Source organism: Colias eurytheme, chromosome 1 (genome assembly GCF_061535395.1).
Source record: "Colias eurytheme isolate Ceu_HAF_F1 chromosome 1, ilColEury1 Martin Lab GWU primary, whole genome shotgun sequence".
Classification (NCBI taxonomy): domain Eukaryota; kingdom Metazoa; phylum Arthropoda; class Insecta; order Lepidoptera; family Pieridae; genus Colias; species Colias eurytheme.
The window spans coordinates 14,247,577-14,262,336 of NC_142980.1; the positions used below are offsets into that span (position 1 = coordinate 14,247,577).

Genomic DNA, 14,760 nt, shown 5'->3' on the forward strand with positions numbered 1-14,760 from the left:
ATCGCTGTAAGGTCAAAGGTAACAATGTTTTGTGTACGAAATAATTTACATGAGGCTACTCTAGAGGGCACATGTTGAAATGAGATGCCTCGTAAATCCCGCCAATGTTATTTTTTTCCAAAAAGATATAACTGCCGTGTGCGAACACTGGAATTGGCACTGACACTATACTGTCTGGCATTATGAAGGCACACTTTATTCAATTTTTGAGGAATGTCGTACATGATTGCTCATGTACGGTTCCATTTAAGGCATATATTGATTTCACGAGGGACTGACGACGAATACTAGCTCAATGACTGTTAATTAGAGCGCAAATTAATTTACAATGAAGTTAACATGTAAGGTACATTAGGAGTAATATTTTTAAAATAAGTATATTTACACCCATAGAGTTTAATTATACAATACAATTTCAGCACAATACAAAACATTATACTTACGTCGGCAAAATCTAAAGATAAGAACAATATTTAAAAATTTAAGACTAGCTTTCCACCAGCGGCTTCGCCCTAGTAGATGCTAGTAGTCAGGAAAACCCGCATATTTTCCATTCCCGTAGGACATACGGGATAAATCGAATCCTATGACCTTTAACCTTTGGAAGTAAATCCATTCAATATTTTTAAGTTTACCCAAGACATAATACAGGCAAAATTATATTTTTTTTTTATTTTGGTTTTGATAATCGAATGTAGCTTACGCCCCAAGTATTCTTTAAAAAAATATTCCCTACACAGTTTTGATTCCCTGCAATTTTATTTTATGTATAGATTAAGGGTCGCACAATATATTATAAATTATTAGATACTAGCTCCGCCCGCGGCTTCGCCCGCGTTTTCAGAGAAAAACCCGTTCCCGTAGGATTTCCGGGATAAAACCTATCCTATGTCCTTTCTCGGGTATCAAAATATATCTATACCAAATTTCATGCAAATTGGTTCAGTAGTTCAGGCGTGATTGAGTAACAGACAGACAGACAGAGTTACTTTCGCATTTATAATATTAGTATGGATCTAGATTATAGGCTAGTCGAATTAATATAAAAAAAATGTTTATACTATTTCATTGATTTATTTGCAAATTTAACCTTCTACTAAAGCATACATAAATTTTAAACGCTAAGTAATTTTAACAACTAGGTTCGGTTATCGGTACAGGCTACCATATCCTTTATTGAATCTAAACAGAAACCAGAGACCACAAAAAGAGACAACCTTCTCAAGATGTTAAAAATACATGCATCTTAATTTTAGGCCTGTTTTATGTAATGTAATAAGAGTAATATACATAATCTCAATAGTATTTAGGTATATAAAACGCAAAGGACTGGCTGAGTGACTGAAATATCAACGTACTTTCAGTTGATTCTATCACGAAACAGATTTCTTCATATTCTGTATATTAGGTATGCCTTCAACTATTTATATTTTATGAAACACACAACAATAAATACACATAACATTATATATAGGAAGACGCGCATTACCTGAATATGTTATTGTATTGTATATAATAATATATTTATCAACTAGTGGTCCGCCCCGGCTTCGCCCGTGGTACCTACATGTTTAAACTATCCTATCTCTCAAGTTGGATCGAACTGCACATGGTGTGCGAATTTTATTATAATCGGTTAAGCGGTTTAGGAGTCCATTGAGAACAAACATTGTGACACGAGATTTATACAGGGTGTCCCACTTTTGGTATACTAAGCTCAAAGGAGGTTATAGTTTTGCATACACTGAGTACGTAAAAAATACTTATAAAATTCCAGACGCATTTTTTTTCGGATAGATGAATTCTTAAAACTCTATGTGTACACCCCTAACAAGCAACACGCCCAAATTTGCCACCCGCATGTGAGATATCGTTTAAGATTATGTTTTCATAGACAAAATGCTCACATTAGAGAAGCAGTATATGCCGGCTGCGCGAAGCTAGAGAAGAAAACATGGATTTTCAGGAAAAATTTAGCAAAAAAATTTTGACGTAATTTTGTTGTTTAAGTATTTTTTTACGTGATCAGTGTATGCAAAACTACAAGTCCCTTCGCGCTTAGTATACCAATAGTGGGACACCCTGTATATATTAACATTATAAGTGTACACAACATTCACATTAATAAGACTTAAATTGAACATAAACGAAAGAAAAAAATAATTAACATACTACATTTTTTATACGCTACTGGAAAAACTGTGAATCTATACTTATATTATAAAGCTGAAGAGTTTGTTTGTTTATTTGTTTGAACGCACTAATCTCGGGACTACTGGTCCGATTTGAAAAATTCTTTCGGTGTTAGATAGCCCATTTATCGAGGAAGGTTATAGGCTATATTTCATCACGCTGCGCTACGGGCAACAGGAGTGGAGCCACGGGGGTGAAACCGCGCGGAGCAGCTAGTCATTTTATACGATGTTGATTTGTCACTATATTATTCTTTACTCTATAGTTATGAACGATATATAAATGTAACGCACTTTCGCAATACATATAAATAAATAAGAAAGCTAAACTTATTATTTATCCCATAACAAAAATAATATACATTTATTTAAATAACTTTTCATGTATTAGAATTATTATTTGCTTTTTAAATTCTCTGTGAACCAACTAACTTTCTCGCGTAAATATGAATAATTATTGTTATTCTTATTATAACTACTAAATTTTTATATGTATTTTGTACCTACATAAGTTTTATGTCAGAGATAACGTGCTTAATTAAGTGAAAACTTCCAAATTACTCAAATCGTAATAGTTGCGGCCCTACAGCCTAGCTTTCCAAGAAAAACCCGCATAGTTCCCGTTCCCGTGGGATTTCCGGGGTAAAACTATGTCCATCATAAGGTATCTGCATGTAGCTATCTGTACCAAATTTTAAGTTAATCCATTTAGGAGTTTTTGAGTTTATCCCAGACATACATACATACAGACAGACAAACAAAAACAGTTTTGATTTTCCTACCATTTTATTATATGTACAGATTATAGTGTAAGTAGTAGGTACAACAAAACATTATAATCCAAATCCATCGCTTATCTTGTATAATATAATTTTTCTTAGTCTTAGAATATTACAGACTATTCTCTACTACTACTATCTAGATCATTTTAAGTTCTTGACCTAGGCATGTTATCATTATGGCACAAATATACCTTGAAAGTCATCTTTAAATATTCGTATTTTTAGGATTGGCACAGAATACTTAATAGTAGCTAATGCTAGTATGAGAATGAAAAATATCAAAAGCTACGATGAAGCGTGCACACATTTTTTAAATCGTACCTAAATACGGATACGAGCCACCTTTTTTTCGGTCGCTCTTTGAAGTCACATAATAATAGTAGTGACTATAGTGTCTATTTCTCTACAGGAAATCGACACCTAAAATTAATCCATCCACTTTTACTCCATGACTCTTTGTTAAAGTTATTTGTGGGGCATTCGTATCATTTTTGGTTCTGTGAGACCATTATCGGCAGTTTCTATGGCGGCCTCAATGTTTCGTATAAGGCCGGAATTTCACTATTATTTCGTGATATTTGTCGCATGACGTTTCTATATATTTTAATTATTCTATATCATAAAAAACACATGAAAATACTTACATACTACTTAAAAAATACATACAATCCATTTGAAACATCACTAATGAAAAATATCTAGTATTTTTCATTCAAAAGAGTTCAACGGGTGTGTATTACTGTATGAACTATATTCAAAAAACTTTACAATTGACTTATTCTAAAATAATATAATGCAAAGAGTTACTTTATTTGACATTAAAAAATAAAGGAATAAATGCGGGTGAGTGCTAATTTATTAGAATTTTATTCTAGTGACGATATTATGACTGCGTTCGTTCGGAAAATGAAAAATGAAACCAATTCAAAGTTTTGTACGAAGATCTATTGCTTATTATTTTATTAATTAAGAAAATGGATAAAATTATTTTAACACACAAGTAATATTATATAAGCACTACATTAAACATATAATTATAAAAAGAATTATTATTTAATAACTACTTACGAGAAATACAGATACCTAACGATTTGGACACAGACGAAATTTATAAAAAGGTAAGTTCATAGGATCAATATTCAGAATTACATATCTTTTATTTTCTATTTATTATTATTTATTCATTATTTACGTTTTAAAGCATGAACAAATATTTACATTTAACTTAATACTCTGTACATGTTTAAACGACACGCATAATTACAATCATAAAATATAATTAATGTATTCACCCACTGGCCCAATAGCCAGATATATTATGTAGATGACAATAATTATTGTAACGCATAACACGTACTGCGGGCGAGTGATGCGACGCGAGCGATTGTAATATTTTATTATTGGGCACGCGAAAGTTTGCAGCGTATGCTTACTCTGTGGCTTGTGTTGCCTACCGTACTACTCTACTCTGTGGTCCTACCTGCGATGCGCCGGCGCACTTGTCCCACAGACTTGTCCGCACTTCCGCAGCGCACCGTGACCCGTACAGACCTCAGTCGAACACGATCTTCCAAGAGTACTGCACGCGCCATGACCTTACTTTTCAACGGATACGAACCACGTGTGTGAAATTAACGTGAACTACGCCCGATCATGGATGGACTATATTTTTCTGCTGTCTTCGTTCTACTGCAAGGTATGTAACGATTTATTTAATTACTACGTAAAAATTGTTGAGATGTTGAGATGATCCACTTTCAGAGTAATCTTATAGACCTACGACGATTTTCTCTCTGTATTGTTGAAATTTATGCTTTTACACGTAGTAATCTGTGCTTTTACTATGATTTTTTGTATCTATTGTGCGTTTTACGTTAATATTAATTTACATACTTTACATACTTAACCACGAGGTGTCGTGTTGGAATATATAAAGATACCCTCATATTATAATATTTTATATTTCGACTTTCGAGATAGAAAAATTAATTCCGTTTGCATCGCGTGCATCGCCGGGCAATACACTTACTGCTTCACTAATTTGTTTTTATTTACACACGTGTAATGTAGGAAAGACTAAATTATTGCGCTTGCATAGTACCTAAGATGATTATGACTTGGTATGCTTGGTACAAATGGCTATTCTACATGCGTTTTGTAATGCGTGAATTATCTAACGTCTAACGTTTATTTTAAAATATCGGCCAAATAATGTAATTTACATAAATTAAATCTTGACAATGTGTGCATTGATAAGTATGCAGTGATATAATTATTGTGCATGATTATATACGTTTATTTAAGTGGATAAACATTTTGAATAGATATTTGTCCCTCTAATTTCTACCATCGTATTATCGTACTAATAAATGCGAAAGTTTGTGAGGATGTGTATGTGTGTGTTTGTTATCCTTTCACGCAAATACTTCTGAACCGATTACAATGAAATTTAGCACACATACAGAGGATAACTTTGACTAACACATAGAATAGGTTTTATCCCGGAAATCCCACGGGAACGGGAACCTTTTTCTTTGAAAACGCGGGCGATGCCGCGGGCGGAAAGCTAGTATGATCATAATATTTAAAAAATATGTAGGTATTACACGCTTTATTGATAGGATGAACTGAAAATATGTTTACATAATATACAGATCACATTTACACATACAGATTACAGACTATACTTATTTGAAAGTAAATAAGAAGTAATTGTGAAAATGCTACAATTATTTTTTAAAACAAATAGATTTACGAGTAAAAATTTCTCACACTTCTACTTCGATTAATTATATTATCTATCAAATTATCGAGTACATGATTTTCAGTAGGTGCCTCGTATACTACTTATAAGAAATGTGTGATAATTTTCTTCAAATAAACCGGCCAAGTGCGAGTCGGACTCGCACACGCAGGGTTTCGTACTATGGGGGTCCTTAATATGTTTTGTTTTTAATTTTTAGTATTCTTTATTAAATGCAAATTATAGCGGCAACAGACAGACAGACAACGAAGACTCTGTAACAGGGTCCCGTTTTACCTTTTTGGTACGGAACCCTAAAAATGACATGTGTTGTACGATTATAAGTTTTTGGGCTTCCCCTCCCTGCAGCGGAAGTTAGTCCCCATCCGCTTAGCTACCATGTTTATTTGCTCAAATGTTACTGTAATAAATTATAGTTTAAATTATTAACAACGTTTATTGTTTGTTTTTTTTCACCATAATACCTGCTTTACAACTTAGTAGTGATGAATGAACATAGTACTACTATATTTGTTTCGCAAACAAAATACAAAATGCACATGAGAATATACCATCCAACAGCTTTGTCTGCGTAGTATACAGTATATAGGTAGTACATATATCCATACTAATATTATAAATGCGAAAGTAACTCTGTCTGTCTGTCTGTTACTCAATCACGCCTTAACTACTGAACCAATTTGCATGAAATTTGGTATAGAGATATTTTGATACTCGAGAAAGGACATAGGATAGGTTTTATCCCGGAAATCCTACGGGAACGGGTTTTTCTTTGAAAACGCGGGCGTAGCCGCGGGCGGAAAGCTAGTATAGTACATATATAAGTAGTATATATCTTTATACCTCGTCGCTTCTATTACAGGCATTTTGATACGGCTGTATTATATAATTATATACTACTTTTTATTTATTTATTTATAAGTATTATATAATACTATTTATTCACGTACTATTTTGTTTATGTATTTTTTAAGTTTTATACATTTAAAAAATTTTAAGGACTGTTCTCCAACTGCCACCTGAAGGGAACCTCTGAAAATCAGCCCTGTGTCTGCTTTGCAGATGCAGCACATGCTGAGAGGTCTCCCTTTCTGTAACAACTACTCTAGTACCTAATATTTTAGTTTTGATTATTTATTATTATTTATTTTTTTATTTTAACCTTATTTTTGTACTTTTTAGTTTTAAGTTCAAGTTATGTAACATCTATCATATTATAATACTTATTTCGTTAAAGTTTATATTTACAGAGTGAAAGTGAATTGCTTTTATTTTTTCAAATTGTTCGTGTTAATTCGGTACAATATTCTAAAACTATAGAAGAAGGATGAATGCATCAAAATGATACAGGCATATTGTTAAGAATGTGTTGAAAAAAATCGCTTAAGCTTGTGTTGTAACAAAAAATGTAGGTAGGGTGCGGCAATCATTCTGACGTTCAAGGAATGTAGTTTTTATGTGTGTAAATGCATTATGGGATTGTTTTACAGTCGTGCCTGTTTTTAGTAAATTACCTTCGATGTTGTATATTGGTCCATCCTTTTAAAAACAGTAAGTCTATAACATTTGTGCACATACTTAGAGTAAATACAATCCGTTTTAAGCCCATCTATACTAATATTATAAAGCTGAAGAGTTTGTTTGTTTGAACGCACTAATCTCAAGAACTAGGTACTGGTCTGATCTGAAAAAATATTTCGGTGTTGGATAGCCCTTTTATCGTCACGCTAAGACCAACTAGTTAGTAATTTTGTATGCATTATTCAATTAATGAAACAGTTTTATTATAATCTTTTTACTTTCCGTCTGTATTACGTTGTTTATTTACGCTTTAGACTTTTACATCGCAAAAAACCTAACGACATCTAAATTTAACGCGATTAAATGTGACAAAAACGTGTGAAAAAAGCAATAAAAAGGTATAAAGTGAAAGTTAGGCAATGAGGCTGCATTCCTTCACGAGAGACCTGGGCCACATACGTGCAGCCTTTGCCTCATTAACTTCATATATTTAAAAAAACTGTCTAGAAATTTAGATGATATTAAATGGTTACTTTTTGTTGAAAATGTACCAACTTTGAACTACTTATTACGAGCTGAAACGATACTAAAGTTGAAATTTTGTTTTTAAATTTTTTGAGCTCTTAGAATTTTCTTATCTCGTTTAGTCCCAATAAGCACCTTCATATTTTATTACAGCTGCTTTTTAATAATTGTAGATAAATGATTTGATTATAATCAACGTTATCTAATACGAGATGTTCTTGGAAGCGAATTATAATCCTATTGAAAGTAATACGTGTTAACCATATTGTAATCTATTAACAAGAATCTTTGAGGCAATTATTTTTTAACATTTCTTCATACGTTGAGGTCGTTCCACAAATCAGGTCAGATTTCTAAGGGAAGTTGCCAAAGTTGTAATTAGGTCATTAACATCACTTCCAACACCTTCCAATTTACATTTACATATTAAAGAAGGTAACAATTGAATATTTTAGAAGCGATTTTAAAATAGATGTTTAACAAGTAACATTAAGGAGTTTATGGTAATGGAATAGTTCTACCTTTTTACCTTGTTTATTGGATAATAATTGTATCGTTTTCAACACGCTTATTAGCTTCACCAGTACGTTTGTATGTAAACGACTGCCTTTAGACTCGAATTTGACCCACTTCAACAGACAGATTTAATCCAAACTGTGTACATTTATCAAGGATCGGTAACAATTTTTATTTGACGAGTTTATTTTATTATTCTGATTAATAATAAATAATCGGCCAAGTGCGAGTCGGACTCGTGCATTAAGGGTTCCGTACTATGGAGACGTCCCCCTTATATTTATATTTTTTTTATTTTTAGTACTTGTTCTTACAGCGGCAACGTAAATATGTACATCATTTGTGAAAATTTCAGCTTTCTAGCTATAAGGGTTTATGAGATACAGATACAGCCTTGAGACAGTCAGACAGACAGTGAAGTCTCAGTAATAGGGTCCTGTTTTACCCTTTCGGTACGGAACCCTAAAAATATTTTCATTTTTTTAGTATTTTAAATTTCGATTAATGCAGCGTAAGAACACAATAACTAAACGGATATTATATTTTAGTTAAATGACTTCTTGATACTCTGAAACTTTTCTAATTTTTTACTGTATTCTGTTATTTAGGTACTTCAAAAATTCAAAATATTTTTTATTAATATAGTTTGTGAACTGTGAAGTCGTGATAACTGATACCTTCTTACGCGTGCGTGACCCAATTCGTGAGGCATGCTTAGAAGTTTTTTCCACACAATGTGCCCTCAGGCGCATCCTCGCTAGAGTTTGAACAGTGTGTTTGTTTGAGTCAGTTTGCTATTATTGTATGTTTCCTAATATAGTAAAGTTAACAAAATAGTTAACCGAATATAGAAAATCACATCCAATTATAGGTATAACAATAAACAAAATGTTCATACAGTTTAACATCGTTATTACCTACTTACTTATGTGGAAAATTATACAGCGATTATTAATATTGACTAGGTATTATTTAGAATTTTTATTTATTTTTAGAAAAAACATACAACAAACATTAATTTCAAACTACATTTTTTCATATCGTAAAATGTTTGTAAACATTGTGTGTTAATGTAGATCACAATATATAGTGATATATATATTTGGGTCATTACAATTAGCTACTACATACATATATTTAAATCAGCTTTTTGTGTCGTCTGTTTATATCAAGTAAGTAGATGCCATTGAGATAATATTATGTACTACGTATGGAGCAGACACCACAAACAAACTCTGTGCGCCATTTTTTTGCTCTAACTAATTTTTAATAATTATTATCTAGTCAGGTACCTACCGATGAAAAGTTATGTTAGTCACTTTTCCGTATTATTTGTGCAATATCGTTACACACACGCAGGCATATTTGATGCGTTTCAGTTTAAAACAAATAAAAAATGAGCGTGCAGTTAAGCCATATGGCTTAACTGCACATAAGTGATGTAGGCGGTGTCGTCTCCATATGTATATCTCAATGGTAGATGCACATTTTGTTATAGTTGAGAAGTAAAAGTGAATCTATCCAGTGGGGTGAAAGTTTTGATTACTCGCTAATTAGACAAACTTTTGTGGTATAATTTTTCTCCAATATTATAATATAGTTATTTATTTATTATTAAGGCATAACGTAAAATTACACGGTATCATTTGAATATATATATATTACCTATAATGTTTTATGAATCGTATCGGATCTTCCAGTCCATAGACCTATGAAAACATAGGCATAGAAAGTGCATTAGTGCACAATAATGGCTAATTTATACTTTTTATCTAGTTTTCATCAAAATTCATATAATATAATATGATGATTCAGAAGAAAAAGGTAATGTCAAATGTACTCAATTCGTTGCGTGCAGTCTACAACGTATGTGTTAATTGACCATATGTTGTGGATAACGGTTAATTTGATCAACTTAACCGTGTCCAAGACAATCTTGAATTTTATACGTTGTTTTATTTTAATATTGATACGTAATACATTGTAATTAAAAGACAATAATAGTAAATAACTATGTTATAATATTAGAGATAATTATAGTGTAGAAATATGTATAGAAGTATAACTTTTAAGCTACACTGAATTCTTATATATGTACATATACTTTGTATATAACTTAAGTAATGTTTTTTTTATATTTACAAGTGTTTATGGGCGGTGGTGACCACTTAACATCAGGTGGCCTTTGCTTGCTCTGACATAAAAAAAAATGAAATAAGTTTTATTACTTTACATATTTACGAAAGTTATAGTTGTTAAGTTTAGATCCTTATATGTATATTTAATAGTGTTTTAAAGAGTAGAGGAGAATTCAGTATTATATCAATTATCAAGTAGTTTGAATTTGTTAAATTATTTCTGCAATGGATTTGATATTTTTGGTTTTAAGGCATTCAAATGATTTTTTCTATGCTTTATAAATTTATATTTATTTTTAAAATATTTAAAAGTATCATAACTTTCAGTAGTTTCTTTATATTTTATAGAAATATATACAAACATGACGAACAATTCAAACAGTACGAGACAAACTGACGTCTATTATATTGTTAACTTCCTTGAATTTGAACCTGTGATAGACCGTTAAAACTTTCGCATGATCATCTCAGTTTTATGTCTTACATAAAAACGGCGTACATTACTTCATTTATTGGAGGCAATTGGATTATACGTAAAGTAACTGCGCATTGTAAGATGTGGGTAACGGTTAGAGAATGTCGTCCGCTAGATCACCTATGAAATGGGATTACGGAGCAATCTTTACAATGGAGCGTGTGCCGTAGCCCGTATAGCGTACTGCGTAGCTCACTTTTATTTCAGTGTGCATGTTATGTACAAAATGTTATAAATTAAAGTTTTTACCAGTTTTATTTCCTAACGACTTCCATATACAGCCCTCATAATAATTTACTTTTTTCTTTATGTTATATCACCTATTATTAGTATCTACGTAGTTTAATTGCAGTAAGGACAGACAAACGAGCACACTTTCATATCTATTAATTATGTACAAACAACACCATCTCAATTGATGACTTTCCTCAAGAAAACTACAAAAGGTACGGACTGACGCAATATGACACAGGCGTGATCCGAGAAAGCGCTTTCTCAAGAGTTGCAAAAACGTGCACACCTATTACCATGATCTCTATTATTCATTATATATAGATGAAATTCGCGTGGCATAACTATAAGTCTTGTATTGATAATTGGAAAATACTATCGAAGTCTGGTAAGTGGATAATTGGCTAGTGTGCAGAGGTGTTTAATGCATCTAAGATTAAAGATTTGATACAGGTTGTTCGTATATATCAGACGATTTATCACATAGTTGCATTCAGAAATCAAAGTGATTGCTAAATATGTATAAAATTTATATGTTACTTTGTATATAACTTAAGTAAAGTTTTTTTTAAGAATAAGGGTTTGTCTATTTAACTTAAAAAGCCATAAATATTATAATTACGGTAAATACAACACACTTACACACACTAAACGACCGTAGCTGTACCAACGGCAGTGGTTTACGTGAAGCTATAATATTACATGGTATTACCGTTCACGTTTTCCCGCCCAACCTTACAACTGGGTCGCCATTTGACCCGCTCGACCAAACACCTCGTATCCGTTCTGAGCTTGATATGTAAATTGAACAAATTAGCATCGATGATAACTCGATTGAGTCGTAAATAGCTGAATTAATATAATTAATCGTTAATTTTAGTTGTTCTGTTCAAATGAATGATAATGAACTTATTGTTGTGGTTCGGTTTGTTTTTAGTGATTTTGTTTTACCAATTCAATGTATATTATAATTGCAAATATTATATAAATAATATTCACATAGAAAATTTTGTGTTTGGAGATAGAAAGGAGGCTAGACATTTATCTGGGCTTTATGGGGTTTTGCTTGACTACGCGGGCGAAACTGCGGGCAACAGCTAGGATAACGTGTTTCCCTCACTGAACTTTACAAAATATTTTACATCAGATGAAATAAATGGCGTTAATTTACCTAAAAGAGTTTAATCTGGGGCACAAGGTATATTTTATAACATTCCGTTATTAAAATTCAGTTTTTAATAAAAGACGCTTCGTGTCCAGGCTGTGGTATCACGGAAGACTTTACATTATTTGAGGCAAACAAACTAGATGTCACTAAGCTCTTTTAAATCGCGCTATCGAAATGTTTTCTAGTATCAATAAGGGTCTGTGATACTGTTGTATGGCGATATTAAAGATAAAGGAAGGTTATATTAACATATTTTTTGTAGAATTCGTACAGATTACATATCGTGTACGGTTCTTTATCATTTATCATAGCCTAATGATGTATTTATTCTATTTATTATTATTACAAACACATAGACATATTTTAATTATGCGCTATCATTTATAGTATAACTAATTTAATAATTCAATGAAACATTAAAGATTAGTACTTTATCTATGCTTTTTATAAGGTTAATTTAATCGATTTACATATTTACAACTTATAGGCATTCATTTATATTAAAATGTTAGCAGTATCGCAGTAAGCAACGGAATTTCTGATAACTTCTGCCAAAACTATGCGAAAACAACTCTGTTAACGGAACATAATAATTATCACTCTAAACGTGTTTCTAACATCGCGTCCCGATGATAATAATGTTTAATCAAGAATCGACAACACCCACGTATATATTTTAATTTATTCAATGCGCCAAACAAAACTGTCCATTTTCAATGTAGGTACATTAATCTTTTCGATGATCACAAAACAAGATAAAATTGATCTGACACACAATTAATAAAGGCTTAATGCTAAAGTTCGTAGCTTTCTACCTCGAGGTGAAAAATTTAAATTAAAAAATAGTGGGTCATTGTACTGCGGCGATAACAGGTGCCTGAAATCGTTTACTAACATTGTATGTGACACAGTTTGTGGTAACAGTGTAACGGAGAGAAATCCAACTATTTGTAGCTATGATGAGCAATAGAAACCAGTAGATGTGATATTCAGTGTAGATTCTATAAAATGTTCATAGATTATTTATTTTTTTATTTTATTTCAAAATAATTGTTTATAGCAGCCCTGCAGATAATTAAAAATAATTTGATTATCTGCAGGGCCGTATAAAAAGCACTAATAGCTACATAATATTATTATCTTGGTATACTCAATTCTTACCGCTCAAGATTTTTACGTTGATAACAAAAAGAGGTGAACGACCGATACGCAGTTCAAACAAAATCCTTTTAGACGGCATTTACAGAGGGGTAAATTGTTATTGTGTGGTATGTTTATTTTAAAGCTAAACTCATCATTGTGGAAACGCTGCATGATTGTCTTTATAATTTATCATGCGATTATCTATTTTATTTTTGAATAATTACTATTGATAAATACCTATCTATCATTACCAAACTATAAAGGTAACACATTTCATAGCCTGCACCATGTCTTCTATTACGTACATATATTTAGCTTTTGTGCTATACAAAGCGTAGATGAAGGCAAGTAACAAATTTTCACACAGTTTCGCAGTTATTAGTAAGATAGTCTGAATTGAATCCGCTCTTAGCAGGCGCGCCGTGCGGGTCACCACGCTTTCTTGGTCTAAGTAATTGCGTTCTAGTGACAGATAAGCGCTCATTATTGCATTTCTTTCGACTTCATATCACTGACAGTCAGGATGTTCTTAATCGACACAAGGTTATAGTATTGTAATTAACATTTATAGTGTTTATTGATTAAAAGGCAAGACTGATGTTTCTTTAATTTCACACAGTCCTTATTGACAAAGTTATATTCGTCAAAGATTTGTTCAAATATTTTGTAATTATATTCACAACACATACATTTTTAATTTTCTACCGCTTAATTAATAATCTTCAAAAACTTACAAGTTACAGTATCTATTACAAATATTTCCTTATCATGAGTCTAGCATTTTCACCCTTAGGTCAATAAATATACTAGAATGAAGACTACCAACGGGTATTCCCATTGTAGCAATGTTGTTTAGTCATGCATTGGGTCAACTTTCACTAACATCTGACCGGAGCTTGTAAAGCTCGGCTTCCAAGTGACTAAGCTTTATTGTTCTAGCTTTTGTCACTATATGTATATTGAGGTGAGAAATAAGCAAATAGCATTTCGAGAACTGTTTATGTATTTTCAATAGATCATTTCGCTTGTATTGTATTGGTATGAATCGTTGTAAATTATGATTTAAATAGGAAATTGTCAGTGATTTTGTCGGCGTAAATGTTTTTAACTCATTTATATTTTCACTCAGTCCCAGTATAATTTAAAATTAATACATACACCCAAAGAAAACACTAGCGCTATATTGAACATTGATAACTTCCGCTTAGTTACAGCATACCGGCATCGCAATAATCAAACCGAGTAATTAGATCAGGATTTAATAGGAATAAATAAAATCTGAACGCTTGTTAAGAGACGCCGAAG

At 31.9% G+C, this 14,760-nt stretch overlaps 1 protein-coding gene across 2 annotated transcripts in view; it reads left to right on the forward strand.

Annotated features, from left to right (window-relative positions):
• Positions 1 to 4,490: 4,490 nt before the first annotated feature.
• The window catches only part of LOC149911366 (CUB and sushi domain-containing protein 3), a 35,871-nt gene continuing 25,601 nt past the window's right edge, over positions 4,491 to 14,760 (forward strand). For both annotated transcript variants that reach the window (XM_090105708.1, XM_090105717.1), the window contains exon 1: positions 4,491 to 4,670. In XM_090105708.1, the coding sequence (XP_089961834.1) occupies positions 4,628 to 4,670 (43 nt within the window). In that variant the 5' untranslated portion in view covers positions 4,491 to 4,627. The remainder of the gene's footprint in view (positions 4,671 to 14,760) is intronic.